The sequence below is a fragment of the Temnothorax longispinosus genome, chromosome 10 (assembly GCF_030848805.1).
Source record: "Temnothorax longispinosus isolate EJ_2023e chromosome 10, Tlon_JGU_v1, whole genome shotgun sequence".
Lineage (NCBI taxonomy): Eukaryota > Metazoa > Arthropoda > Insecta > Hymenoptera > Formicidae > Temnothorax > Temnothorax longispinosus.
In genome coordinates, this window is record NC_092367.1 from 15187623 (window position 1) to 15215559 (window position 27937).

At 40.0% G+C, this 27937-nt stretch overlaps 3 protein-coding genes across 13 annotated transcripts in view; all 3 read right to left on the reverse strand.

Moving 5' to 3' along the window:
• Nucleotides 1–101: 101 nt before the first annotated feature.
• On the reverse strand, nt 102–4625 carry Tram (translocating chain-associated membrane protein 1). Its single transcript, XM_071791926.1, has 7 exons — nt 3906–4625; nt 3149–3325; nt 2948–3063; nt 2618–2830; nt 2428–2537; nt 2058–2345; nt 102–1936 (listed from the first exon to the last, which is right to left on the reverse strand). The coding sequence occupies exons 1-7, from the start codon at nt 4035–4037 to the stop codon at nt 1839–1841; spliced, it is 1134 nt and encodes a 377-aa protein (XP_071648027.1). The 5' UTR covers nt 4038–4625; the 3' UTR covers nt 102–1838.
• A 1495-nt stretch (nt 4626–6120) lies between these two features.
• Nucleotides 6121–19385, reverse strand: Pfk (ATP-dependent 6-phosphofructokinase). 8 transcript variants are annotated; one of them, XM_071791917.1, is made up of 17 exons: nt 19085–19385; nt 14826–14943; nt 14593–14744; nt 14316–14505; nt 14018–14228; nt 12733–12841; nt 11986–12174; nt 11578–11768; nt 11423–11498; nt 11201–11227; nt 11071–11091; nt 10749–10850; nt 10459–10665; nt 10217–10369; nt 9813–10137; nt 9496–9718; nt 6121–9416 (listed from the first exon to the last, which is right to left on the reverse strand). In XM_071791917.1, the coding sequence occupies exons 1-17, from the start codon at nt 19115–19117 to the stop codon at nt 9272–9274; spliced, it is 2472 nt and encodes an 823-aa protein (XP_071648018.1). In that variant the 5' UTR covers nt 19118–19385; the 3' UTR covers nt 6121–9271. The 8 variants fall into 8 exon arrangements, with proteins under 8 accessions (XP_071648018.1, XP_071648017.1, XP_071648022.1 ...); XM_071791916.1 differs by lacking the exon at nt 12733–12841 and adding an exon at nt 13686–13794; XM_071791921.1 differs by lacking the exons at nt 12733–12841; nt 19085–19385 and adding exons at nt 13686–13794; nt 18352–18437.
• A 1255-nt stretch (nt 19386–20640) lies between these two features.
• 14-3-3zeta (tyrosine 3-monooxygenase/tryptophan 5-monooxygenase activation protein zeta) overlaps nt 20641–27937 on the reverse strand; it is a 59312-nt gene continuing 52015 nt past the window's right edge. For all 4 annotated transcript variants that reach the window (XM_071791930.1, XM_071791927.1, XM_071791929.1 and 1 more), the window contains one exon: nt 20641–27429. In XM_071791930.1, coding sequence (XP_071648031.1) covers nt 27274–27429 — 156 coding nt within the window. In that variant the 3' untranslated portion in view covers nt 20641–27273. The remainder of the gene's footprint in view (nt 27430–27937) is intronic.

The following is a 27937-nucleotide window of genomic DNA, read 5'->3' on the forward strand; positions in this document are numbered from 1 at the left end:
AATTTAAAAACAAAAGAAATCTTTCTTCCTTTTCTGGTATTGCCATATGAGTATTTACGCCAAAAGTCATGCTTTAAGTGTAAAAAAAACACAACTGTAAATTTTATTCAGTTAACACAAGTTTATTTAACAAGGTAGCCAATAAATTTTTACACAGTCATTACATATCCCGTCTTCTTGAAAAAAATAGATCGCAGGCGCAAACAGAAAATTAATCGATCGCAGTGTTAAAATTCTTATTGCACGACTAAAAGTAGAATTACAAATAGAAATTCGACAATACAGGTATCCCCCGCTTTTCGAAAGTTCCCTTTACGTCACTTCGCTTTTACGAAAAAATATTTCCCATATACATATAAATTAATGGTAATTGTTTCTTCGCTTTACGCCATTCCGGCTTATGGAAGGAACGCTCTATTTTCGGATAACGGAGGCAATCTGCATAAGATTGCCGAACAGTGGAAACATTTTTAAAAAATTATCTATCAAAAACTTCGCTTTCTTTTATCTATTTTATTCCTCTTCTTTGGAATAATAATTTTAAAGAAATATAATTTATGCAACACGTGCATGGAAAGTGCCCCATTACGCACGCTACGCGTGCGTGATAAACCACTTTCCAGGCACTTGCCACATAAAATAGGGAGTGTAAGTCGTGTGTAAAGATGAAAATTCCCGGGTGCGGAGTTTACGCACGAGCCGTCGGCTCGTGCGTAAACTCCGCACCCGGGAATTTTCATCTTACGACACTTGTTACACAAATAACTATTATTCGCCAAGCACGCAGTGCTATAATAAAACCGTCTTTTTCCATTGATATATGTATTGAATTCTTTAAAGTTACTTTTGGGGAACAGTAATTTTAAAGAAATATAATTATTCGCCAAGCACGCAGTACTATAATAACAAAACCATTTTTTTTCCATTGATATACATATATATTGAAAAATAATAAAACTTATATTTAAATGTAACAATATAATTCCATAGGATATGTATATTTTTACGTGGCATGATTCTTGTAGCATATTTATGGTCCAGATTAATTCGTGCATTATGTCTATGTACTTTTATTCCTCTTAACTTAATGCTAGCATAATAGGGGTTTGTCTCTATTCTATTTGAATATTCTATTCCAAGGATAATCCAAGATAACAAACAAGACCGATCAAAGCTCCTAGCCTGGTTGGAGCTCAGTTTTCTCTTCGATCTCTCCTCCGTCTAAATCGGCAGGACGATGAAAAAAAAAGAGATCGAAGAGCGGAAACTTGGAAAGGCCTATTCGAATCGACTCTAAATTCATCAAAAAAAATCAGTGCGCAAAAAAATTTATAGAGAATTTTAAGTAACAGCAAACAGGGATAAAATCATATAAATTTCTCTTAATTAGATTATAAATAACGCACGTTTACATATTTAAAAAAATTTACATAACGCGCATAAAAAGACAATGTAGCAAAGTGTGCATTAACATTCTGCGATTCTATATGAATATGAATGCAACATTTATCTCTGTATAATTCATATGAAAGCAATAAAATGGTGAAAAAAAAAAACTTATCTGTAGTTAAAAATATCCGCTCGTTTAGATTATCATGTGCCTATCTCTTTCATAAAGCGTTTAAAATCTGCCGCATCTGCCGAATACAAAATCGAGTTACCAGATCCTTCAACATTCTGCACGACGAGAGTTATTATGGAAGCTTCGTTTTTACATTAAGAAGAATATGTTTTTGTACACCTTAGTCAAATATTCTGACGTGTTCGTGACATATAGACGAATAAAATCGAATGTCCAATCAACCTTGCGAAGATGATTTCTCTAAATTATTGAGCGTCTATTTTGCCTTGGCTGAAGGACGATTTCTCAGATTCTTCTTCGTCGCCTGGTCTACTTCTGGGAGATCGTCGTCTTCGGACAAGGCGGATTTCTTGCCTGCGACAAACATACAAAATACATATACATTTTGTTTCGATGAAATAAATTCTGATAGAAATAATAAAAAAAATCAATAATATCAAAGTATATAATGATAGGTAAACGAAACCGTTTTCACCTTCTCGTTTCTTCGGCTTCTGCTTCGGCTTCGTCTTCACGACAACAGGCGCGGCATTTTCGCGTGCACGCTTAATCTGTTTCTTAATGAAGAAATACAGCAGATAGCCTTGGAAGAGCGAGATAATAAGTGCTGCCGAGAACTGCACAGGGGGAGTGTTAAAGGTGCCGGTGGCGTAGTCAAACTTGAACTCCTGCTTCCTTAAACCATACAGGAACACTACACACGTCAGCCCGATGGTCGCAATACGCGCGAACGCGTAAGTCGAATTGGCAACCAGGAATGACACTATAGCAAAAAAAAGTCAGATGAATAAATAAATTCAGAGTTACGCTATTTATACGCAATATAGTAGCTTGAGGCAACTTACATTTTGTTCTCTTTTCTTTCTGGCTAATGAAGTGAACAAGTCTGGCTGCATGTAGCAAAGCATCTCCCACGTAATGGAGAGTTAACAAGATTAGGGCGAGATGTTGGAAGCTGCGGAGAACGATGAATATATTTTTTAATACAAACTGGCGAAATTAGAAAGTATAAACGTCTATATATTGTAATATTACTTGAAGAAATAAGCTGCGAAGGTGAAGACTAATCCGATGGTTGCATGGAGGACGCGTTGCAAAATATCTTCTTTCTTAATTCGTTGAAAATAGAGCTCGGGATAGCAGTGCAACCAATAGGAAAGCTGACCGATGAAAAATAGTTTAAGGGAGGCGGACATCGGCGCCGGGTATTCCTCCCACAATGCCCATATATTCAAAAGTATATTCTCCCTGAAAGAAGAAGAAACGTCGTTACTTCGTCGATACGTACTTTTTCTCTCTTTATAAATATATTTCTCTTATATCTCTTTATAAATATTCTCTCATATGTCTATAAATCTGTATCACCTGATTATAATGTCGATGGCCCACAACGCAGACAATGTATAAAACACTATCAATTGGCTGGACTCGTTAAATTTAGAAAGCTTTACTTTGCTGAGATGCAGCCGCTTGGAAATTTTCTGCGGACAAAAGTGGTTTTATCGGTGAAAGCTGGAAATACATTCTTACAGTCAGCCGATATTTCAGTCGGGATGATATACTTACGTCAAATATATATTCCTGAAGCACGGCATGCATTATAATGGCTATCAAGAAGTAAAAGAACACCGCACATGCATCTTTCCATCCTGTAGTATACTTTATCACCGCGGTTGGATCCTCAGTAGTATTGGTCACATTATGGTGAATAGCAATAAACATGTAGGCCCATGGTGAGGTAACCTGACAGAAAATAATCTTATTAGATTATATTATACAAACAGCTAGGAGAAAAGGACATACAACACGCAGCCGCAAGAATTATGTATAGTTGGATATTCCGACAAAATAAATTTTAACGTTTTGATAGATCCTTCTCTCCTTCTCTTTTCTGCAATTACACAGATTATAAAAAAAAAACTAAGTATTGTAAATTTATAAATATAACACTGAATGTAACCCTTTTACATACGTATATCTCTCTATCACCATTAATATGTTTATAAATGAGATGTAATGAGAACTCAAAAGTCCCTTCCAAAGTAATAAATCTTCACAGATGTGACAAATAAAAATGTATTCGTATATGCGACGGGTCCAGATTGTCTTGACATTAACAACCCAAAGTAACATATGGTCATTCTATTTCTCAGGCATCTCCAATTTCCGCCCAACGCAACGCAGAAAGGAGATCGAGGACGGACGCCTCTCCGCTAGGGAAACTCGACGCAAAAATGTGCTTCTCCCATTTCGCCAAATGAATGATAAATCGAAACGGATGTGAATTCCGAGGATGCCGGGACAGCGCGGCGCAGCCACCGACCTGCACCATGAGGCCGATCACGAAGACCATAGCCACGCAGGAGACGATGTCCGCATGATTCTGTATGACGAACTCGTGGCTGAGGATCGGCGGATTCTTGCTCGAGCTCTTGCGTCCCTTCACCGTGACCATCTTGCCCGAAAGGAGCGTGCTGTTTACTGCGCGACGTACGCGGCACAACAGCGACAACAGACCACAACAGACTGAACAGACGGAGCCGAGACTGCCGAGCCGAGTGCCGGGAGCAGGCGGCTGGCGGACAGGAGACGGGAGCGAGAACCGGGCCACGGCGTTTCACCGGCGCGGTAAACGTCATGCGCGCACACGCCGAACACGCCACGCACGCGGCTCACCCCGGCACCCCGCTCACCCGAAAATCGAACGGTGGGGAATTGAAGATACGCACACAAAGCAAAGGAACGTTACGTTATGCAATATGCAAATACGTGTGCGTCGGAGCTCGGAGCTTCGGCTAGTTTCGGACAATGGACGCAGGATCGCAAATTTCAAAGCTAACCGACCGCGAAAGAACAGTAGTAATATTAATAGTTACAATTATTGGGTGGCAGTGTGGTCTTGTGGTAAAGCGCCAGACTCGTAATCCCGAGGAACCGGGTTCTCGAGTCCACCTGATCACAGGAATTTTTATATTCCAAACTGCACCCCCCGCACGAGTGGGGCTCGTGCGGAGAAACTGGGCTATCTTTTCGGAGGAGACATTAACCCTATTCACTCCAACGTTTTTTCCGCCCCTTTAATCCTCCAACCATGCACTTTCAAGTCAGACGTGTTTTTCAAAATGTTAATAGCTTTTAAAAATTCCCCAAAAATTATTATAATATCTTTGTACCTTCGACTAAAAATCAATGTAAAGAAAATTTGGAAATCATTTATTTAAATCAAGAGACACGGTAGTGTCTCGCGCCAAGTACACGCGGAGCGAGACCGACCGTGACTCTTTTACGCGACGCGACGGGGTTGCGAGTATATTTTTTTACAACAATTATATGTTGACAAACACGTTACGACTCGTTTTACTTAAAAAATCATAACTCACGAACAAATCGACGAAGTTTAATGAACCAAAACGCAAATTAAAGCTAAAAGTAGTGCAAATGAGAAAAAAAAATGAGATAATTATTAATTAAATAGGAATACTTAATTTTGTCGCCGCCAATTTGGTAATTTTTAAATGGTACAGAAGGACTTTAAGGACTTAAAGAAATTAACGCAATGTACAAAAATATTGAATGATGTAAAAATAATATTTTTATATTTTAATATTTGAGAAAAATGTTTCTTTTTACAAGTTTATATGTAATGCTGTACGCTAATCGCTATGTAGAATGTTTTATTTTTTTATTAAAAAATACAAAAATAATCGTATTTTAATTTGCATGGAGTTTAACAATAGAGTGTGCAACAAACAGTATCTTTCGCATTATAACACAAGAGAAAAAGAGAGAACATTATGTGGCTGTCCTCGTCCATTGTCCGAAGCTTCGAGCGCACACATGCCTTCTCTTTGTGTACGTATTCCTATCATCCGATTTTCGGGAGGACGGCCACGGCGTGGGAAACGTCATGTGCGCTTACGCCACGCACGCGGCGGCCAATGTCGCCAACAATGTAGTACTCGCTCTCTTTAACAATCCGTTGGCACCGCGCGCGTCATACTGGCTATTGATGCTCGTCCGCGTCTCCGGAATTCCTTTCCTAGTCCATCCCAATCGTACAAAAAAAAATCATATTTAATCTTTTATTCTATTTTAGTAAATATCGGATACAGAGCGAAAGACAGAGAGAGGAACGCAGCGATAACGACTCGGAGGAGGGCTTCGATTCAGACGCTCGCTTGACTTGTAACGCGACGTACCCCGCGCATCTCGCGCAGATTTGAATTGAAAAAAATGTTGCGTTTTTAATGAACGACGTTCTTGCGATAAAATAGAGAGAAAACGATATAGGGAGAACAGCATTCAAATATAAAGAACTTAACAATGATTTTTATTCTGCCTAACTGATCAGATTTATTAATTATAATCATCATGATGTTAGAACCATTGGTTTTGGTCATTGTCAAGTGTGAACCTATTAATTTTTTATGCTAATAAGCATTCTTTAAAATTACTGTAAAGAATATAACTGTAATGTAACACAGATTTAACGTAACAGTATTTTACATTATTTTATAAGAAAGAATAATATATTTAGGTGATGTTTGAATAACACTTTTAGAAGATATAGTTTATTTCACGACATGGATACAACATCGTGCGTAATATGTGTAGCGGCTTCTCCTAAATTTAGACGTTTCGTCGCGCAGCAATAAATTCGCGGGATGCTCCGGAATTGTCGGCGAATTACAATTTCACGTCTACCGCACCGTCGAGCATGCAACGACGTCGACAATTCAATGTCGGAAAAAAAATAAATACGACAACTCTAATACTATACATATGTGTGCTCTGCTGGGTAGGATGTAAATTCATTGATCAACAATGAGTCAAAAATATATCTCTGAAAATCTTAAAAATAATTTACATCATTTTTTTTTCAATATTCTTATTGCGCTAGTGACGGGCAGCTAACAGGTCGACATTATGCAAGTACTATTTGTACATTTTTGCGTATATATAACTAGAACGGTGTCAGTGATATACGACGCTCGGTAATTATATGTACATACACTATTAATCAATGGCTCGCGAATCAAAACGGCTGCACGGAATATATTGAAAGATATTAAATATCAACGTGATTTATTTGTACCGGCAGAAGCTCGACATATATCCAATTCGTATCAAACGTTAATTCTGTAATCAGACGCTCTCTGTCCCGATCCTGCAGTTACTTGTACATTAAAATTAAAAAAACTTTTATAAAAATTAATATTCCTGATTACAATTTATAATATACGTATACTTGTCCGGAAATAGAAGCCTATCGAAATATACGAGAAATATAATAAGCATACACACCGATGCACATTACAATTACAAATTACGATTTCGTGCACAGATAATTGGCGAGAGCCTTATCGTATCTCCCGTATCGTAGCACTTTTATTTCGTTCAACAGTTCAGCCTCTTGATACGACATTAGAGGCGATTTTACACGAGATAAATATGTAAAATATATTTTGTTTACATATTTTTGTGTTATATTTGGCGCGTATTTGCAACTTAACAACAATACCAACAGGTATCCTGCTTCATTACTTGGTACAGCATGGTATCAACCAACTACCAAAACGGCTATACCACAAATTACCAAATACACGAAAACGTTCTGATACAGTTTGGTACACTTTGGTTGCTATACCAGAATCGCGCTAAAAATCGCTTTAGCTAAACGTGATTTCTACGTGGTCGTTTAAACAAGTGTCATTAGTTTAAACAAGCGATATTATTCTGTCGCTTTTCAACAAGAGCTATTTTATCTGTCGTATACTAGTAAGTAGACATATACTTCAGAACGACTTTAAACAAGCGATTTGTCCAATAATTTTTATGTATAATATATATATATATATTTTTTTTTTACGTTTAAAACTCCAGTCGAGTAAATCGTAATGTATGCGCACATCATTGTACTTTCAAAGTTTTCGTTCTCGCAGCATGCATTAATCGCTACATACTAATTGTAAGCCAATCTTAAATACAGCAATGCGAGTGCTAATCAGCATTCGAATAAAATTCATTAAGAGCTCCATAATTCTTAAGCGCGTGTTAACTACGTTGAAAAAATTATGGCACACGCTTTATCGCATACAGGTTTCTCACGTCTTATTCCCCGTTAAAATCACGCGTCGGTAATTTTATTCTGACACTTAAATGAACTCACACGAACACGAGTAAGAGTTTGCACAAGACATAATTTTCGATGGGTACCAGAATGTAATTATCTGGTTTCTAAAATCTCGTAAGGACACGACGAACGCTATCTTATATGCCGAAAACAATTATGAGATTAATACTTGCACGACTTTCACGAAAGTTAAATATACGAGTATAGAGAAAGAGAGAGATAGAGAGAAAGAGATGGATAGATAGAGAAAGAGAAAAGAATTAAATCTAAATACTTTTGTGGTCACAAGCCTTAAATTTTAGCAAAAATTTTTTTTAATGTTATGTGCAACTAACGCGCCGACTCAGGTCAATTTCTTTCCTACGAGTCGTTGACCGTTGCAAAATTATGTTTTGAGGTAGACAGGTATATTCTCCAATAGCCTTTTATAGCTTCGAGTAACGCTAAACCGAAAGATAAACACTTTCACCGACGCAAAATACCGCATTACTTTTTAATCCTATGCCTTAGTAGACCACAAATACGGTTCAGAATGTTTAACCTGTGAAACTCTTGTAATTTCTCTCAATCTGATTTACTTCTCGATCCGTGCTACAACTAAAAAAAAAAGAAGTATAATTAAGCGTTCCAACTTGGTTATATTGAAGAATTAAGCAAACGGAATATCGAAGTGAGATTTGAGGCTGTTAGTTTTTAACTTACAAAGCACCTGTAATGTCCAAAGCATCAAAAATGCACAAATAATATCACTATTTGCTAATGACGTTAATAAACGTTTCGCGAATTGTTTCGTTGCTGAGTAATTAAATATACGTGCGAAAATGGTGTGTACTAGATTCGAGTAGCATATCAAATATTGGTTTTGCATATCTCCAATTTAGTCATGTGTTGCTACGTATTTCTTAAAAATGATTCATTAACTCGTTATTTCTTTAGCGCTCTAACTTGGTATATTTTACTACACCACATTTTGCATATACCGATTCTAATTTATATCTTCAATACTATACATCAATGTACGCAATGTGAATTTAACATTACTACAAGATACTGTAACAATACCGTGTTCCGTGTCTCGTTGCCAACGGAGCCTTATCAGCAAGCTGCACCGATAGGTATTACATTATGAAGATATTACTTTATACCTTTGCGCTTCAGGTACTGCTTTTGTACCCATTTCTTACCTGAGCTCGAAAACGTTCAAGATACGAATAAGATAAATCCGAAAGAAAATAAAATAAACGTCCCTTCCCCTGTATATTTTCAATCACATCTGCTGGTTGACTGAATTATATACAATGAAAAATCGCGTGCAAATCTTAAATAAATAATGACCACACTAATATACACAGTTGAATTTTTCAGATACACATAATTCAATAAACAAATATAAGATTCGTTTCTTGTCGAGCAGAAGTAAAATTATCGTAATATAATTTATACAATACTGCGATACTTTTAATAATAATCGGCGCCTACCACGCCTATCCACGCAATTAGCGATATCTATCTTGCGTTATCTACCGCGGCGCTCTTTAAGAGATTAATCTCACGGCTTATACGAGGGGCGGATCCTTCTGTTCGTCCATCTCTTCGACGGTTATGTACAGACCCTCTTCTTCGTACGTCGACTCGTGCTTCGCCAATACTTTCAGCAACGGACGCAATTTCATCCACCATTGATACGTCGGAATGCGATGTCTGAAACAATTTATAAAGTATTACGTTACACGTAAGCGAAATTGAAACGAGTCGTTAGAATGTTCAATAAGATACGCACTCAAAGTCGGTAACGTCGATAAGTTCCATGAATGGCGTGTATCTGTATTGGCGTCTGATAATACCAAGCATCACTGCACTGTCCGCTGCTGTAGTGATCGTTTTGCCATCGGGGTTGGTACATTTTCTCAATTGATCACTGAACCATTCCACCGCCTTAGAGCCCATCTTTGTTCCCAAGTTACGGTCGAAAGGCGTCGGCGAGCCTCCTTGTTGCATGTGACCTAAAATAGAAAAATATTCAGCAATGACGAAATTGCATATCAAATAAAATAACCAGAAGTTCGTTTAAAAGAGCAGCGAATGGAAAACACGTACCGAGTATGTTCCGTCTACAACTGAATAAACCTTTTCCCTCCTCGCTGAAAAGTCTGTACATAAACTCTGTATTGTAATTCTCATTGGCATCCTCGTTTCTGATAATAAGACCCCTCTCGACACCTTCCGACATCTTCGCTGCCATCGCGATCACATCTTGATGCAAATCTTTGATATTGAATTTCTCCTCGTAGATATACGCCGCATCGGCACCGCCGGCTAGACCAGCGATGGTCGCTAAATATCCACAAAAACCACCCATCGTCTCGATAATGAACACGCGACGTTTAGTACCTTGCGCCGATTGCCGAATGCGATCACAGATCTAACAAGATAACACGTATTAATATGATATTAAATCCTCTAAAGTCACAAGTAAAATCTACAGGAATCAAAGAACTCACTTCCGTTATTTCATTCGAAGCTGTGTCACAGCCCAATGAAAACTCGGTGCCTGGTACATTGTTGCTAATAGTCGCGGGGATCATAGCGATAGGAATTCTGAACTCCTCGTACTTGTCCCTCGCCTTGAAAAATGTGAGACAGGTCTGATAACCCTGGGAATAAAAATATACACTTTTATCGACACTGATCTCTGGACGGTTTTATTAATTTCGGTCAATCAAGGTACGGGCGGATTTGTTACCTCGAATCCACCTATGATGAGCAACGCCTGTATTCCAAATTCTTTGAGCGTCTGAGCGATTTTGGGTAACTGATCCTCCTGGGGCGGTGCGCGCTTCGTTCCCAATTTCGCGCCACCCTCTGCGACCCAGCCGGTGACGGACGACCAGTCCATCAATTTCAGTCTACCAGCTGTTAGGCCCAGCACTCCATCGCAGATACCGTATACCTGCAAGTTGAGACGTAGAATTGAGCGTAACAAAAACACGCGGAACGGCATTCAGAATGTCTAGATATATGTATTGTACATACCTTATCGCCTCGATAGATACAATTCCTCACGAAGGAACGAACTGCCGCGTTCATGCCGCAAGACGGCGATCCTATATGCATCACCGCCAGCGTGTAATGATCCTATAAAAAAACCGCCGGTTATAAAATGAAAGCCAACGCGGTGCATCATGCAACGTGCACGGAAAGCTGAAAGACCGGCATTTTATGTATGAAATCGCATATTAAATAGCGCACAATGCTGTCGTTCCGTTTGCCTGTGGAGAGGTGATCGTGAAGTACGATAAATGATATGTATTTCTAACACAAGGCACACATTCTCTACTCCAAAGGATTAACTCACTTGTCCACATAAAGTGTATTGCTAGGGGAGGAAAAATGTGCTGTCGTTAGAGGGGGGATTGCGTTCGTATCGACATTATGTACAAAATCTGATAAAAGAACGTATGCTTATAGGCTTTTAACTGATTTACCTTCGATAATGCGCGGCCACTAACTTCCTGAAGCAGTATCAAATAATATATATAGTACTCTATACATTATTTATTATTATTTTATATGCTAGAGACCCAAAATTCTTGCCGTGCATCCTATCGACTTCTTTATATTAATGCTACATTAATATCGCGTCAAATACAGAGCAGAGCTTTTGGGTCGTCAGACTAAACTTAGTTGTAAACGGAAAAAGATTGTACCCTATTGGCATCATCTAGGTCCGGCGCTTTCAAACGAGTCAGCATCTTGTACGTTTCTAAGTTACGTGCAAAGCCCCTAGAAAAATAAACAGATGCATACATTTATTAATGTACTTTACATTTGGCGTATTGATATAGCGACTTGATTCACTCACTTTCCTCGAAGCTGAACAGCAAGATCCCAGTTTTTATCGGCCATAGATTGCGCTACGGCTTTCGTACGACGAACACATTCCATAAGTGGTAATCTCACAGCTTGGTTACCGTCCAATGTAACGACGCAGGCTCCTGTTTCGGGTGTTGCCTCCATTAAAGCCATTACCGCTTCGGCTCCCATCCGGCATCCCTGTAACGCACGTTTATTCCTCAAAATAATTGACATATATATATATTATATTTTGTAATATTGTACATGAGGAAAAAATAAATATGTTAATTGAGAGGGCTTTAAGTTACATTAAAAAATGAGTATTTAAAAAATATCAAGTACATATTAAAAAATAATATATATATAAACTTATTATATATCTCGATATTAAAAGTCCTAAACCGACATATCTTACCAAAACTCTATCGAACGCTGAAGGATTGCCACCTCTTTGCACATGACCTAAAACGGTGATTCTTGTATCCTGCTGTAATTTGTCTACGACGATTTTGCGCACCTTTTCAGCGGTGATTGGATCGCCGTTTCTGTCGACAGCTCCCTCGGCCACGATAATAATATTAAGCCGTTGACCAGTGAGTCTTTCCTGAAAGGAAAATTGTATAATAATGAAAATCTTCTGCGTGTGCTAAAATTAAATTTTGTTCGAATAGATCTAAAAGCAGGCTGTAAAAGAATATAGAAGTAACGATAATTAAAGACAATAGCATAATAATGATCCATTGAATGATTACATAGATTAATGATGATAATACAAATATTTAAAATGTAAGTCTTTGAATTATGTCAGATTTATGTTACATTTTTTCTAGAATTGTTATATTTTTTTAAGTTAGAATAGCGTTGCATACACACATATAATGTTATAAATTAGTATAGCATGCACATTTGACTTTATTAAATAATATTACTGTTTCCCTATATTGGGAGAAAAAAGTGCCTTTAAAGCATATCGCAAATACTTCATCATCCAAAGTAAAATAAAATCAAAATAAGCAATTAAAATAATTATAACAGTTTGCGGTATGAAAGGAACAAAGCGTGAATTGCAGGAAGCAATTTGTGCTATTTATCTTGCAGGTTGAATAAATCAGAAGAAATAAATATACCTGCTTTAAAAAATTAAAAAAAAATATTATCGAACCTGCAACAATTTTTTGCACAGCTTGTTGGGCCAATCCTGCTCGGGTGGCCATTCTGGGATGAAAACATAATCAGTCTCGCTACATATAGCTGCCACCAGAGCCAGATAACTGTAATGTTATATTGTAACTCTCTAAAATTCTACTTTCAATGCAATATTAACAAATATTATGCAAAATAATGTTGCGCGTCATTATAATCAATCATGATCAGGTTTTGATTATGAATTTGTAAGGCTATGCTTGATCGAAAAATGTAGATAGAAACTAACATATCTGTGATAAATTTTTTCGTAAGTGCTCTAACGGGATGAATGGAAAAAAAAAATTTACATGTACAAAATCTGGCTGTAATTGATTATCTTGTAATTTATTATCTCAGTGAAGTTATACCATTTAAAAGTACAAAATACACAAACACGTTCTGACTTTCTCGTATATCTTTAAATTACTGATTAAATTGCTTATTCCAGATACGTTAACTAATAATAATTTAAAGTAACGACTGGTTGAGAAACGTGCCTGTCGCACACCTTGGCATAGCTCCTCGACCCAGTCACCACTTGTCGGAGACTCAGGAATAAAGCAATAGGTGGCTTCGGTAGACAAACTTGACGCTAATGTCAGGTACCTGAGAGAAAGGCTCTGTCATCTAATTATCTTCAGTACCATCGGACATGTTATTATATTTATACATCTGACTCTATGTTAATTGATGCGCGGCGATGAGAGAAATGTAAGTACATTTTTCGTTCGCATTCCTCTTTACGTCACTGTTTACAGAAATATACATTCAGGATGTCGTGTATGATCCAATATTAAATGAGAATACATTCAGCAACAAAAAAACTGACATATACAAAAAAAACACATTCCCCACGCTTAGTCAAGTTAGTAAAAAAAAATTAGCAATGCAATCTATAAAATTTGAGAAAGTCTATATTCTTAGACGTGCCTGCTCCAACTTTTTACATAATTTTTCAGGCCAGTCGACAGGAGGCGGACATTCTGGGAAGAAAACATAGTCTGCCTCCGCAGCTAAAGCGCCCACAATAGCCAGATACCTAATCGAAAGTCGCTCGTTTATCTATGTTTCAAGTTCCAGAGTCAACATTGATTCGGCGCGATAACAATAGACGCTAAATCTCGTGTCCTAAATCGTGTTGTAATCAAACCGCGGGTGACACTTTTCTACATTCGAAAGCTAATGACAATGTAATAAAATCGTATACCGATATAAATCTGCATTTTCTCGGTAACAAAATCGATAACATAGTCAGCACTTACCCGCAATGACGACCCATCACTTCCATTATAAACGTTCTTTGGTGGGAGTAAGCTGTACTAACTATAGCATCGATACTCTCAATGATACGGTGCAACGCGGAATCGGTACCAATCGTCATATCCGTACCGCAAAAATCATTATCAATGGAACCTACTAGACCGGCAATGTGCAACTGCTTGTACTTCTCGCTCTGCTCGGCAGTAATATCACCTAACGAAAAGTAATACGTTAGTCTCGATTACACGTGATAGATCGTCGGGATCAAGCAACGGTTTTTTGAATGTTCTCTCTATTTACCAGACTCGACGAGCTCTTTCAGAAGCGTAGGCCACTCTTCCTTGAAAAGATTGGCGCCAGTAAGAGAACCGTCTCCACCTATAACCACTAAGTTAGTTATCCCTTGGCTAACCAAGTTCTTAGCGGCCTTCCGGCGACCGGGACGCTCCCTGAATTCTTGGCATCGAGCGGAGCCGATTACTGTGCCACCCTGAAGAAACAAAAAGGATACTATACGTTAATAATATACGAACAAATGATTATGCAATATTGCAGTAATGATTGCTTTGACGTGTACCCTATGAATGATGCAAGATACGGACGACCATGTAGCTTCCTCGATATTTTTTCCGCCGTCTACCATGCCTTGGTAGCCCTCCCTGATAAAGTACACCCTGCAGCCGAGATAGATCCCCATCCTCACGACCGCTCGTACGGCGGCATTCATTCCTGAAAAACGAAATATCGAATTTAATTGCGTTTACTGTAAAATACGCGCAATACGCAATTTATACGACTACTCTGAAATACCTTGAGAGTCGCCACCACTGGTGAATACGGCGATGCCCTTGCCCTTGTGGCTCCCAGGTTTTATAAACTTCTGAGGCGCGTCCTCGGCCATGACTGTATCGCAGTATTCCTTATAACTCTGTAATACAAAAATTCGTATACAAAGCTGACATTTTTTATAAGCTATAAACTCGCCGTTTGTTTTTCGAATCTCCCTTATTTTGCGCGTCGAACAATGTAATAATTTTGATGTTTTACTATTGTGCGTTATTTTACAATGAACAGAGAATAGATACAAAGAGATAGATAAAGCAGGGTCATAACTTTATGTCTCGTAAACCGCGGGAAACGTAGGCTTCTGGCGTATTCTTCCTCGGCTGCGTCAAATTTTATCTCAAACGAGGAACCGATTGGTAACTCTTCAACCGATTCAAAGCCGCGTCCCCAGAACATCTGTCCGGAAGGAAATTTTCTAACGTTTATCATATTTAAATTTTTATCCTTTTCTAATAAAAGAAGAAGAAGACGGAATTGCAAGTGACATTGTTAACGAGCGCAAGCTTGCCTCCGGAAATAACAAAGAGAGCTTTAAATTTTGCATGCTGATCCTGCTCGCTCTATCAGCATCGACCTTCTTCAGTACTTCAATCGCGATGGACTTTTGCGAGGGGTCTCTGGATATCACCGAGGATTCAATTCTGGTAGAATCCGCCAAGTTTCTCTTCGCATCTACATCCTGTATTTCTGCAGCGCTTCCGCGTGTATCTGGAGCTTCGTCCGAATCGCTGTCGCTTTCCGCGTAACTTTCCGAATAAATTGCATTTGTGCAACGGCACCGAGCGGCTCGACGGATCTCGGACATTTTTCTCCACGCGATAATTTTTACATTAATCCAAAATTTAACCTCATTTCAATCAATTCGAGATACATACATATCGCAACTGTTTTACAAGTTCATTTCGTAATAAAAAACGATGAAGTATACCGCGGAATATCTTTGTGCCAATTACCCATCGTGCGAGTAAATTATTGCGTGAAAATCAGTCTTTATTGTACAATGGGGAGCAATAATGGGTCCCTTTCGGTGTAGATGAGTGCACTATTTCTAGGCTCGCAATTGGCTAGAAGGTAGAAATAGTGCGCTCATCTACACCGAGAACGGAACTCATTAACCCTCCGCGCACACCTCCGAAAAATTACGTAAAGCGCACTGGGGGTATGAGATACCCCAGTGTCTTTAAGTATGTACTGTAACGACGCTATTGACTATTTTATTGCATAAAAATTTCTGAATGAAGTTAAAGTCATGTATTTTAAGGATAAACAAAAGTTATAGCGATTTCTTAAAATTAACATTGTTTAAAAAATTATTGAAAAAGACATTTTAATGGGACTTATCAGAGCACAAAGTTCGGAGTGGGGTATCCTACACCCCATGTGCGCTTAATGCTCCCCATTGTACAGAAGGCGTCATTAATGCCTTCCTAGCTGTGTTCTTGGGATTTCTATAGTGCACGTTATATGTACTATGCTTCAGATGGAAGGCATTAATGACGCCTACTATACGTAGGGTAGAGCGGGGTCAAAAGTAACGCGGGGCGAAAGTAACAACTCAAATATCTATAGTCATAGATGCGCATACGTCTGTTGGTTAACGGATAAAACTGAACAATATAACTGAACAATATAACGCATGCGCATCTATGCCTATAACTATATTTGAGTTGTTACTTTCGCCCCGCGTTACTTTTGACCCCGCTCTACCCTACTCCAATTAATTGTATTTTAGAAGTAAAGAATCGTATCTTCATTATTATAAATTTACATTTAGAGAAAACAGGGTTTAAAGTTTATTTCTATGAAAATTTCCAATACTTTTTCTAAACTTGACTTTTTCTAAAATTTCCAAGACTTTTTCTAAACATTGTATCTTATTGTTAGTAATAATGGACATAAGACTCTTTATCATTATACAATTTAAAGGCTGCAGTCCACTTGACGCTACAAATACTTTGGAGCGTTCTTCTTCTCCTTCTTTCTTCATTGAAAGAGAAGAGGAATGCTTCGAAGCATTGTAGCGTCAAGTGGGCCGCTTGTGGTATATTAAAAAATTAAGTTAACTCCATTTTGACAAAAACTGGAGATACAATTCTTTACCTCTAAGGTACAGATATATATATAAGTATTGCAATATTTTAAAAAGACCGGTGGGCTCGATAATATACGCTCGAATGCTAAAAGAGTTCCGTCAATCCGGAGCTGTCGGAATTAGAGGTTGCGACACGCGAGTAGCGCGTTTTAAAATTAAGTAACACGTGCGCGAACGAAATCTGGCTGCGTTTCAAAGCGAGAGGGGGGAGGGAGCGTCAACAACTTCGCGGCTGCGAAGTTATCGCTGGTCGCCGTCGCCAGAGCTTTTTCCGTCCGGCGCGTCGCGTGACGTTCTAATTTACAAGTGCGACGCGGAGAGACGAGAACGGAGCTCGTAATTTTCCGTAGTTGAAAAAAAATAAGATCCGCGTCGAACCGCGACGGCGAAACTCGAGACGAATCTCGAGGTTCTCGAGGACGTTGCTCCGATCTCGCGCTCGTTCCGGCGACACGCGATAACGGCAGATAAACATCTCGCGTGAGATGCAATTAAGTATGTCATCGCGAGATATATGCTCCTACGACGGATGCTGCGATGACAATTAATTCTTCTATGACGCTCTAATTAGAGCAACATCGCCATTCGCCCAGGCATCAAGCGAAGAAAATCAATCGTTAGAAGACAATTACGATCCGTATTCCGAGGATAATTCCACGATTCCTCTTATGCAACTATATTGTCCGTCGAATTGTTTGACATTCACCGAGATCGGAGTCCATGCTTTTTACAAGCGTCACGTGAATCGTTATAGCTGTTTTCCCGCAGCGTAGTAAAGATAAAGATAAACACGTTTATTGACTCCCCTCAGGGTTGCAAGGCGTTTTTGTAGGGACGTTCCCAACCCTTTATTCAATTCTCATCCAATACTACCCCCTTCTCCTCTCACTTAACTCTTTGGACCAACGGCTTAACGTCTCTTTCCGAAAGACGGAGCCCAGTTTGCTCCGCACAAGAGCCTATCTTGCACGGACAGCGTAGCTTTTGGAAAAAACTTTCCATGTTTACATGGCTTTAGTGGACTCGAACCTGGTTCCTCAGATTACGAGTTTAGCGTTCTACCACTAGACCATACTGCCGCCCTCCCACAGCGTAGTAATCATGCCTGCTTACCTAGCGAGAGGTTAACCTAAAAGCACCCTCGGCAGCCACTTAAAACGAGATCAAACAGCGAGTAAAATGTCAACTCGCCAGCTCGGCAGTATCGGGATACGACGCGGATCGGGTTCGAAACTTCGAAGCGAGTCGACGAGACTCGCAACCACTTGACCACTTTGACCGATCAATTGACAGTCGCGGTGTGGATGACAGGCGTCGCGACGACGGTGCGCGCCGCGCGCTTGAAAATCGGCGACCGATCGATGATCGCGATCGTCGACGACGAGCGATTCGACTCACCAGAGAGACGCGACTGACGATCGCAACGACGACGATGTCCCACCGTTGCTCACGCTTCTCTGACGGACATCTGCCGCCACACAGCCAAGCCACGTCCGACCGACTGAAGGTGACCTTTGGGCTGGCCGCGCGCCACCCCCCACCTCACCGCCGCCGGCTCCGCCGTCGCTCGGGCCAATCACGGCGCCCGAGCGATTTCGAACGAGTCGCGCGCGAGGCGGAAGATTCGAAAAAATGGAACGAGCTGAAGTACGCCGAAAGAAATTCAAAATGGATAGCAAAAAACTGTTCCTCCCGGCTCGAGAGAAATTTTATTCCAGGTTTCACCTGCTGAGAAGCTTCCGATCGAAAATTGTAGCACAGTAAAATAAATAATGCGTGAAAAAATCCATAAACAAAGCACGTTTTTAATTTTATAGAAACGTATGCGGTGATAATCATTAATACGAGAAGAATCGATATTTATTGTTAATTAAGCCATATTTAATCGCTAGGCTGAGATAAATTTTGTATGCGTTCAAAACAGATGCTCTGCACTGCACTCGACATTGATATCAAAATAAAAGTTAATGCTGCAGATCGATGTTGACTTTAACTGAATATTACGGATTAAGATAGAAGATAAGCGGGGCAGCTGTGACACATCGCGCGATAAAACTGATCAATCTCTATTATACGCACGTTTGTTTCTCAATCTTCTGTTTATTAAGAAAAAGAATTAAAATAAACCTACCTGATAATCCTGATGATCCTGATAACTGTCCATTTTCTAAACGGGGGTGCAGGTAACACTTAAAAGTCTGGTAACAATTGAAAAATTGAAAAAATCACCACTTTGGTGATAATACAAAAATGTCCACTCAAGTGTGCAATTAAAATGCGTCCATCCAAATGCAAAACTCGAAATTTATCATATTTTTGCTTATCGTTGCGCGCATATCATTATTAAAAATAACAAAACTGTCTCTAGCAACTTTATGACCGCTTCGTCGATCCCGCTATTCTTATCGTCGTGGCTCGATCGTCGTTGATGTTCCACCTCGACGAGGAGATGGCTTCTACGTGACAATCGGCGCGCAGGGACCAGCTTAAATAGCGAGCGCACCTTCCAGGACGAGACGCGACGGCCGACTGACAATGATGCAATCCGCGACGCTCGTCGACATGAAACAGTTCTTTCGCGTGACTCTGAGTAAAGTCTGACGGGTACAAAGATCCGCGATATTTGTACCTGATGAACTTGTAAACGCAGCGAAAACCAAAATCCACGGGGTCGCCCGCGAAACTCCGCGTTGCATGTCGCAATCGCGGCTTCCCGTTACATAGATTTCCATTACAAGGAATAATGAGTCATCGCGAGAAAACGATTCGATCGCCAGGTCCAGCCTCGACGTTTCCAAGATCGGATGATCACCCTCGGTTGAATCCTAGCCGATGATCTTCGAAACGTCGAGTTTTCTGGATTGGAACAAAGACGACCGATATCGGAGACATTTCCGTAATGAAGCTAAGTTTCGCTCTTAATGGGAAATCCGCTCTAAAGATTGCCGTGAAGATGGCTCTAAGCTCAATAAAAGCATTCTTATAAAATATCTAATATATCGCACCCCGAGAAGAATATATGTCACAACTAAAAATTTTACAATTTTCAGGAGACAAAAAAAATTTAATTCAATTTTCTTGAATTGTGAGATAGCTAACAAAATTTTAATTATGTTATTTTGTTATAATGAAACTTATATACTGTCTCTTGAAGAGGTCTGGTGTGATTCACCTGTCAATCCATTTATGACACTATTCATCCAGGAAACCGCAACATAATCAGTTTAAAAGAACTTAACAATACTTCTGCCTCGTGCAGCGGATTTCGCATATAGACTTGTGAGACTATTACTGCAGCATTTTAGACATAGTTCTTATAGGCTTAACTCAAAATCGAAATTTTTTGAGTTGTGACAGTATATTCTTCTCAGGAAGGGGGATATATTCCTAGAAAAACACGACCAACATTAGGATCGAATATCGGTCGAAACATTTGTTACGCTTTTACGTTCGATTAATTTCGTGGCTTTTGCACGGCGCAAGAGTAAGCGAAGATTTCGTTGGAATACCCGAATCCGCGTTCCCGACGCAGCGATTGATGTGGGTGAAATGACTGCACCGTTTCGTCGCTTTGACAGCTTTTATTTACAAACACCACCCCGCCAAGTATCAGCGTCGTCTTGTTTCTTTGTTAATCCATTTAACGTGTATTATATTTCGATTGAAACGGCATTGATCTATATCGAATGGGGGTGGGAGGGGGCGGGGGAGCGGGTGAAGGGGCAAGGGTTTTTCGGGAGCGACAGCTAAAAACAGGCTTACATTCGTAGAAGAGCAAAACCGAGGAAAACCTTTGTTCTAGCGAGGTTCGCGCGGCGACAAAATCGAAGGCCGCGTAATACAAGTCGACGTCGCGGAGAAAAGAAAGAAAGACTATTTCGTCGACAGATTATTTAAACTTAAACGAGTCGAAAGACTCAATTTGGATTACTGTTGCATGCCGAGAGGGATTTCCCTCTCGGCGCGTTTGGTCGACGAAAACCAAAGGCGAGTTGACGCAATATTGCATCAAACGCCTGACGCAATGCCCCAAAGCGCCATGGCAATGCGATACGAAAAAATAAAATGAAATTGATATATATCCGTGAATAAACTTGTACAACTGTGAATATGTATATTAAAAGATATCGAATATAAGTTATTAAAGAAACAGTAAGTGTCTGTAATATGCGAATAAAAATTGATTTTTTTCTCCTCGTCTAAATCACGAACGTTTCTGTAATAGAAAAAGTCATCAATTCAGACTTGGTTGATGCGAGGATGAAATCGTATATGTTCGGAGACTGAAGTAGCAACCCCTTCGGCTTTTGCCGCCTCGGTGTTCCTGGGAATGTCTACTGCGGGAGCTCGTCTACCGCACGAAAATGGTATTCTACACCTAACGCGGAGACTCTCAACCCCGTCCTGGACGAGAGAGGTCTCTGTTTCTCTCTCTTTCTCTCCCCCTCTCTCTCGGAGAGACGATCCGAGATCTCTCGTTCGGATTACAAATCCTCAGTCGTCCGTATCGATCGATCTCCAAATTGTCCGAGGGTGTCGCGCGACCCCCACGGGTTGAGATTCACCTGGATCTACATGTCTCTATCTAGTCTCGCGACAAGTGGCTGCATCGACATCGAGCGGCCGCGAATTCCACAAAGAACAAGTCGAGTAGGGAACGACGACGCTCGATTTCGGAATTTTTCTTCTCGTTTTCCCTTTGTCTCCTTTATTATTTATCTTCCCCCCCGCGAGTTTATTCCTCCTCACCACTTCGCGTCCTGTCACTCGCGCATTAAGTGGTAATTCGCTACTCTCATTAGCAAAAACCGTAAATCTCGTATCGGCTACACGTATAAATTGTGCAAAAAATTTAGCATGATTAATCGTAGGCCTTTCTTGTCGGAAAAGGCACGCGTACATATATATGTATCTCGCGTCGTATCTTTTTTTTTTCTTATCGTGTCTCCTCTCTGGTGTATGCATATGTATATATATATGTATACATATTACATAATGCGTAAGTCGTGTATACAAGTACATGTGTAGATATACCATCGACAAGAAAAATGGGGGAGCAGGCAGGGGGAAGGGCAGGGTAAGGTAGGGCGAAAGGGGTGTAAAGGGACAGGGAATATACATCGAGCACAATGATACCCACAACAGCAATCATAATAAATATCCCGTTTTAAGTACATGAAAAAGTCTCTCCTGCATGCTCTCGATATTGCTAAACTTCAATCATGCCAATCATCACCCTTACGCGAATATTTTCGCCTGACTCTATTTTCTTCTTCTTTTTCTCTCTCTCTATATCTCCCTCTTTGATATTTTTTGTGGCAGAATTGCAGCAACTGCAATTTCTGCCATCGCCCGAGCTGCCGCAAAAGCAATGAACCGTTTGTCGGTCGTTGAGTCATGATTGATAAATAAATATAAAAAGAGCAGCAAGATAAAAATTATATAAGACGTAACATCGTCTTGTGGAATCGAAATGAACTTGCAAGTAGGACTTTGTGATAAAAGATTAAAATGAAACCGCTTCTAGGAAATGTATGTAATAAGCATTAACTTATTAGTTATTACATACAACTATAACGCGCTTGTGACGTTCAGCGTTTGTATATTCGATGAGTCATCTCATATATTTATCAAAAAATGTTACGTGTTTCAAGCGTTTACTCAGATTATTTGGCGTTTCGCAGATTTCAACACTCTTTCAAAAAGCACGGAACAAATCGCTTCGAAGTGTCGAACAAATCGATGGATCCCGAAGAATGAAAGAAGACAGTCATTCCGATCCAATGAGACAGCTTATTGATAAGCGATATTGCTGGAATCCTTTAGCCTTTAGAACGATTCACGATGAAGTCCACATGTTATGTAATCTCGACTTTTGTCCCGGGATCGTGAAACATCGTCGAGCATGTACAAACGCCTCCTTCGGTACGATGGCAATCGTCGTCGCAAAGCAAGACACACAAAACTGTGGATTATGGTTTTTTTTTTCTCAGACATTTTATCAGAATTTATTATTTCGTGTAAACGTTTATAATAATTATAATTTACAATTACGATGGGTTGATGATAAATACAAATAGAACAACGTAATTTGGGTCGGGGAGGAAAAGGGTGGAATAGAAGGAAGAAAAGGGGGAAGAGAAGGCGAAGAGAATAAATGGTTGGAGGAAAATAGGTAGCTGGCTGGATGGCAATGGCTTTCCGTATGTGAAGAAAAGAGCGGGAGCAGGATAACGAAGGACAAATCGTGTGAATTCATGTGACTGAATTTGTAGTGGAATGAAAAGACGTGTCGTCGTCGCTCTTCTCGCGATCGCTAACGTACGCACAAATTGCCCTCAAAAAGTATAGCTCGTGTTTTTTATTCGAGATAATAGATTTGAAAAAGGAGGAGGAGACTTGGATGGTAAAGAGGGTCGAAGAAATTCTTTACGTGCTAAGAAGCCGCTGATAATGATGATGAAGATAAAGATGACGATGAAGATGAAGATGAAGATAAAGATGATGATGATTATGACGATAATGATAATGATGATGATGCTGGATGATGATGATGATGATGAATGATGATGATGAATGATGATGATGATAATGAGGATAGCTCTCCCGACCGAGTAAAGTCACTGCCAGGATTATTAAAAAAACATATAACGTTTATTTTAGAAAATTCATAATATCCAGAAAATGAAAAGAACACAAGATGTTAACGTTCGATTTGTTGAATTGGGTGGTGAGCGGCTGGGATAAGGATAAGTTAGATTGAAGAAAACATCCCTGAAGAGTAGATTCAAGAGAAAGAGACGAAAGGAGGAACTATTGTACTCGGAGGAGAAAGAGGACTCGCGAGAGGTGGGGATGAAAAAAGAAGGATGTTATATCTGAGGACCCGCTGGCCGATGGCATCGTGATGGCCTGCGTATCTTACCACTTCTGATTACACACGCACGCACATACACACACCCAGTCTCGCCCAGCCAGCCCTCGTTGAACGAGGACTTTCCGGAAGAGATAGGCTCAGAGAGATGATATTTGTAGGCTGTAGCCTTCATCGTTCGACTCCTCGATCTTAAGTCTCTTAAATAGCAAAACTTCGAGGCAGAACGAAACGAAAGAACAAGATTTAAACGACAAGAAGCAAGCATAAGAATTTCCACGATCGTATTTGATCTCCAAGTCGCGTAAATATACTCTTATTTCACGTTACATCTCATTTCTTGTCATCTGTATCTTATCTTCATTTTATCCTGCCTCGACATTAAAAGACCTCGTCTGTAATGGACGCAAATCGCGAATTATTTCTGCCAGAGTACCGGCTTGATTTCCACGTCCCGCATCTACTACTGCGATAGAAACGAAACTGATATCGGCGATGAATTATAAACACGAGACTTCAATCGTACACGTATTCATTCTCGCTTTCATTTGACGGAAGGAGGAGGAAGGTGGATAGGAAGAGTCGCCATTCGAATGCTGTCACTGCTCATCGTCTCTTCGACACCGCGTCCGTCTCACTCTCGTTTTTCTCTTTCTCCCCTTCCTTCCTAGCAACCGAACGTTATTCCCGCGTGTTTCTTCCCTTCCCGGCGATTACGGACAATGTTGTTGCGACAAAGACACACCGATTATACATCGAGAAATATCAACGCGATAACAGGAAAACGTTTACCCATTCACGTGTAATTAGCGACTAACTTGCTGAGAACTGGCTGGCACCCATAGGCGATATTACATATGCGTGATACAATGTGTGTATGTGTGTATGTATGAATATATATATATGTGCTGTCAGTACGCGCGTATATACATATACTTAATTATACATATATATACGAGAAGAGCATACGAGGATGCATTTCAGCTCCTCGTTTCATATCTCTTTTTCTTCTCTTCACGTCGGGATGTCGAACGCGAGCGGAGAGCGTGATTTTGGATAGTCTTAGACCTCCCGTTGGAATCTTGCGGTTTCCCCTCTAACATAGAATCTTTTCTGTTAACAATGATCGAAATACTTACATCGCGTTACAAACACGTGGTACACGTCGAAGTCCTAAATCGTCCGATATAAATTGTTAACACTCAATTCAAATACGTTGCGTAATTTATTATTCGACACATCGTCTCGGTCTTATATTCTAATCAATCAATCGTAATTGTATATGCAAATTCTTTTCCGTTACTTTCATCGATGTGTACACCTCGATCGAGGAACCAAGCGTTGCGAGCTTCCTCTTCCTCGAGGAAGCCTTGATACTCTACCTTACACGACGCTATCTTCGAGAAGCAATTGTAAATCGTGATTCGCAACACGTATATAACTTTCTCGCAAACTCTCGGAAATGAATATCGCAGGACGAAAGTAAATACGTGGCTATATATCTATTCGTGTGTATGTTGTGTGCGTATAACTCGTTCTCTCTCCATTCTTCTCGACCGCGCTACGAACTTGCTAAGAGTTACGTGATATAAATATATTTATATATCTTTGTGTATATATTATATAATTGCGTATAGTATAATAGAGAAAGAGAGAGAGACGAGCGGTCGAATAGAAGAGCGAGAGGAAGTTGAAGGTCCAGAATATGCAATCTCTTAATAACGTGTCACACGTGTGTAATCTCTGCGCTCGACGACAATGGGAAAACGAGCGGCTCTTCAGATCCTCGTCCTCCTTCTTCCGCATTCCGTTTCATAATCGCACGAAACTTAGGGGAAAATATGTGCGAACGACCGCGACGACGACCAGAACGACGACGAGAAACGTCTCCTCTTTCTCTTCGCGTTACAACACAATTGTGATAATACTTATATGCTACCAACGACCCTGATCGATTCAATCTTTTCTCTCCGTGGATAAATTACAGACAGATTGAAAAGTAGTAAGAGAAATCCAAGGAACTTAATCCCAAACTGTCGGACTGTCGCGACTTTCAGTAAAATCGCGAGGTTTCGGTCGTGGCGAAAGGAAAAGGGAGGAGAGTCCGCGTAGGAAGAGATATTGAATTGCATGCAAATCATATCATGTGCGCAATCATGGTGGTAATGTTGGAGAGAGAGGAGAAAAAAATAAAAAAAAAAGATACAGTGTTTGAAAAATCAAGTCACCACTGATGTTTGTTTTGGAACTTAATAACTTAATGTATTTGTTTTTACTCTCCTTTCTCCTCCTGCATTCTTCTCTTCGTATAATAATATTCGTTACTTGCTAGACAATGTGAAATTTAATTTAAATGACAACTGGATATAATGCAGTAGATTCATGCGTGCTTTTTTTTCATTTCCTCGTTCTCTTCGCTTCTTCTCGTACCTCCGCGCTGTTTCTTTTCTCGTTTTAACTTTAATGTTTTTCTTTTTTGAGATGGTAAGCAGCGAACAGATTTTGGGAGTAATAACAGTGGGTCGGTCGGTCCTCTGCATTCCATGTCTCGTCCCGATGTGATTTACCCTTTAATAGTACATCACTTTCTCGTTTTCTATTCGCAAAAGTCAAATAATCTAGCGTTTGCTTTCTTTTTTCTGCTATGTGCGTTATCGACAATGAGGTGCATGCATGCACGCGCGCGCACGCACGCACGCGTTCGCGCAATGATTTTCGCGTCAACGAGACAGGGTATGCAGGGGAGATGTGAGTGTGTGTGTCTCCTCCTGTCCTTTCCTCTATTCATCCACAATTCGCTCCTTCCTGTTCCTCCATACAAACGGGTCAATAATAAATGGATTCCTTTTTTATTTAAGAAATTTCGTGCGCGAGAGACCGAATGATCCACGCCCTACTCGATTGTCCTTCTCTCCTCGCCAATGATAGTCTTCTTGACTCGATGCTTCACGATCAACGTTCTTGCCTTTCCGTCTACTCCGAGTATCGACCGAGGTTCCAATTTCGAGTCTAAGTTCGATCTTTAAGATCCTTCTTGCCATCATTCGCGAACAGACACGATCGAGCATTAGTGAATAATTCGAAAGCTCTCGACGTTCGAATTTTTCAAACCGGATGTAGCAGCTGTGGCGGTGGCATTGGCAGCAGTGTGCGGTCATGTCAGGAAAAAGAGAAAGAGAAAGAGATAGAGAGAGAGAAAGAGAGAGAAAAAGAGAGAAGGATCAGTTTTTTGAAAAGGAGAGTGATTTAAGGAAAAGGGAGGTCTTTTCGATTGGAAGGAAGGAAGGAAAGAAGGAAACGAGGTACGCGAGGGACAAGAGGTCAGGTGGACATGGATGGATGGATCTGGGTGGATGGACATATGGGTGAGCACTTCAGGGGGACGGGGGGACGATAGAGAATAGGATGTTCTTATTAGGTTTAGAAAGGACTTAAGCTTAGGAAGGTTAGTTGTCGCCGCCCTCCTGTGGCTCGTCCCCGTCGCCCTGCGTGTCACTGGTCCACAGAGTGAGGTTGTCGCGCAGAAGCTGCATGATCAATGTGGAATCTTTGTAGCTGTCTTCATTAAGTGTGTCCAGCTCCGCGATCGCATCGTCGAACGCCTGCAAAAGATTTAATTCTTTAAGTCTCTTGAACTTTGCGATCCCATCGTCAAACGCCTGCAAAGTTATAAATGCGTCACAGATACGTTTTTATTCTATATACTATAATCTCAATGTTATCTTTTAACAAAAGAATAATTTAATTTCCAAATAAAATAGGAAAATAGCATTCTAAAATGTACATGTATTTTCAAATAAAGAAATAAGACTCATTCTATGAGTACAATTATATAAATTTTGTCAAATATCCATAAAGTCATATCTATAATTACACAAGTCAAACTATTACTTAATTAATATAAATAGAGAATACGATGCGGGATGGTTAGTGCGGTATCAGTGGAGAAGTATCTCAGTTTACTAATTACGTATTAGCAATTTGAAAGAGGATTAAATGGCACAACATTCACACAAAAATATTAATGTTAGAATTAAATCAAATTAGGGAATTTGGTCATTAGAGAATAGATAGGATAAATTAAATTCACACGGCAAGAACTGTCGATTT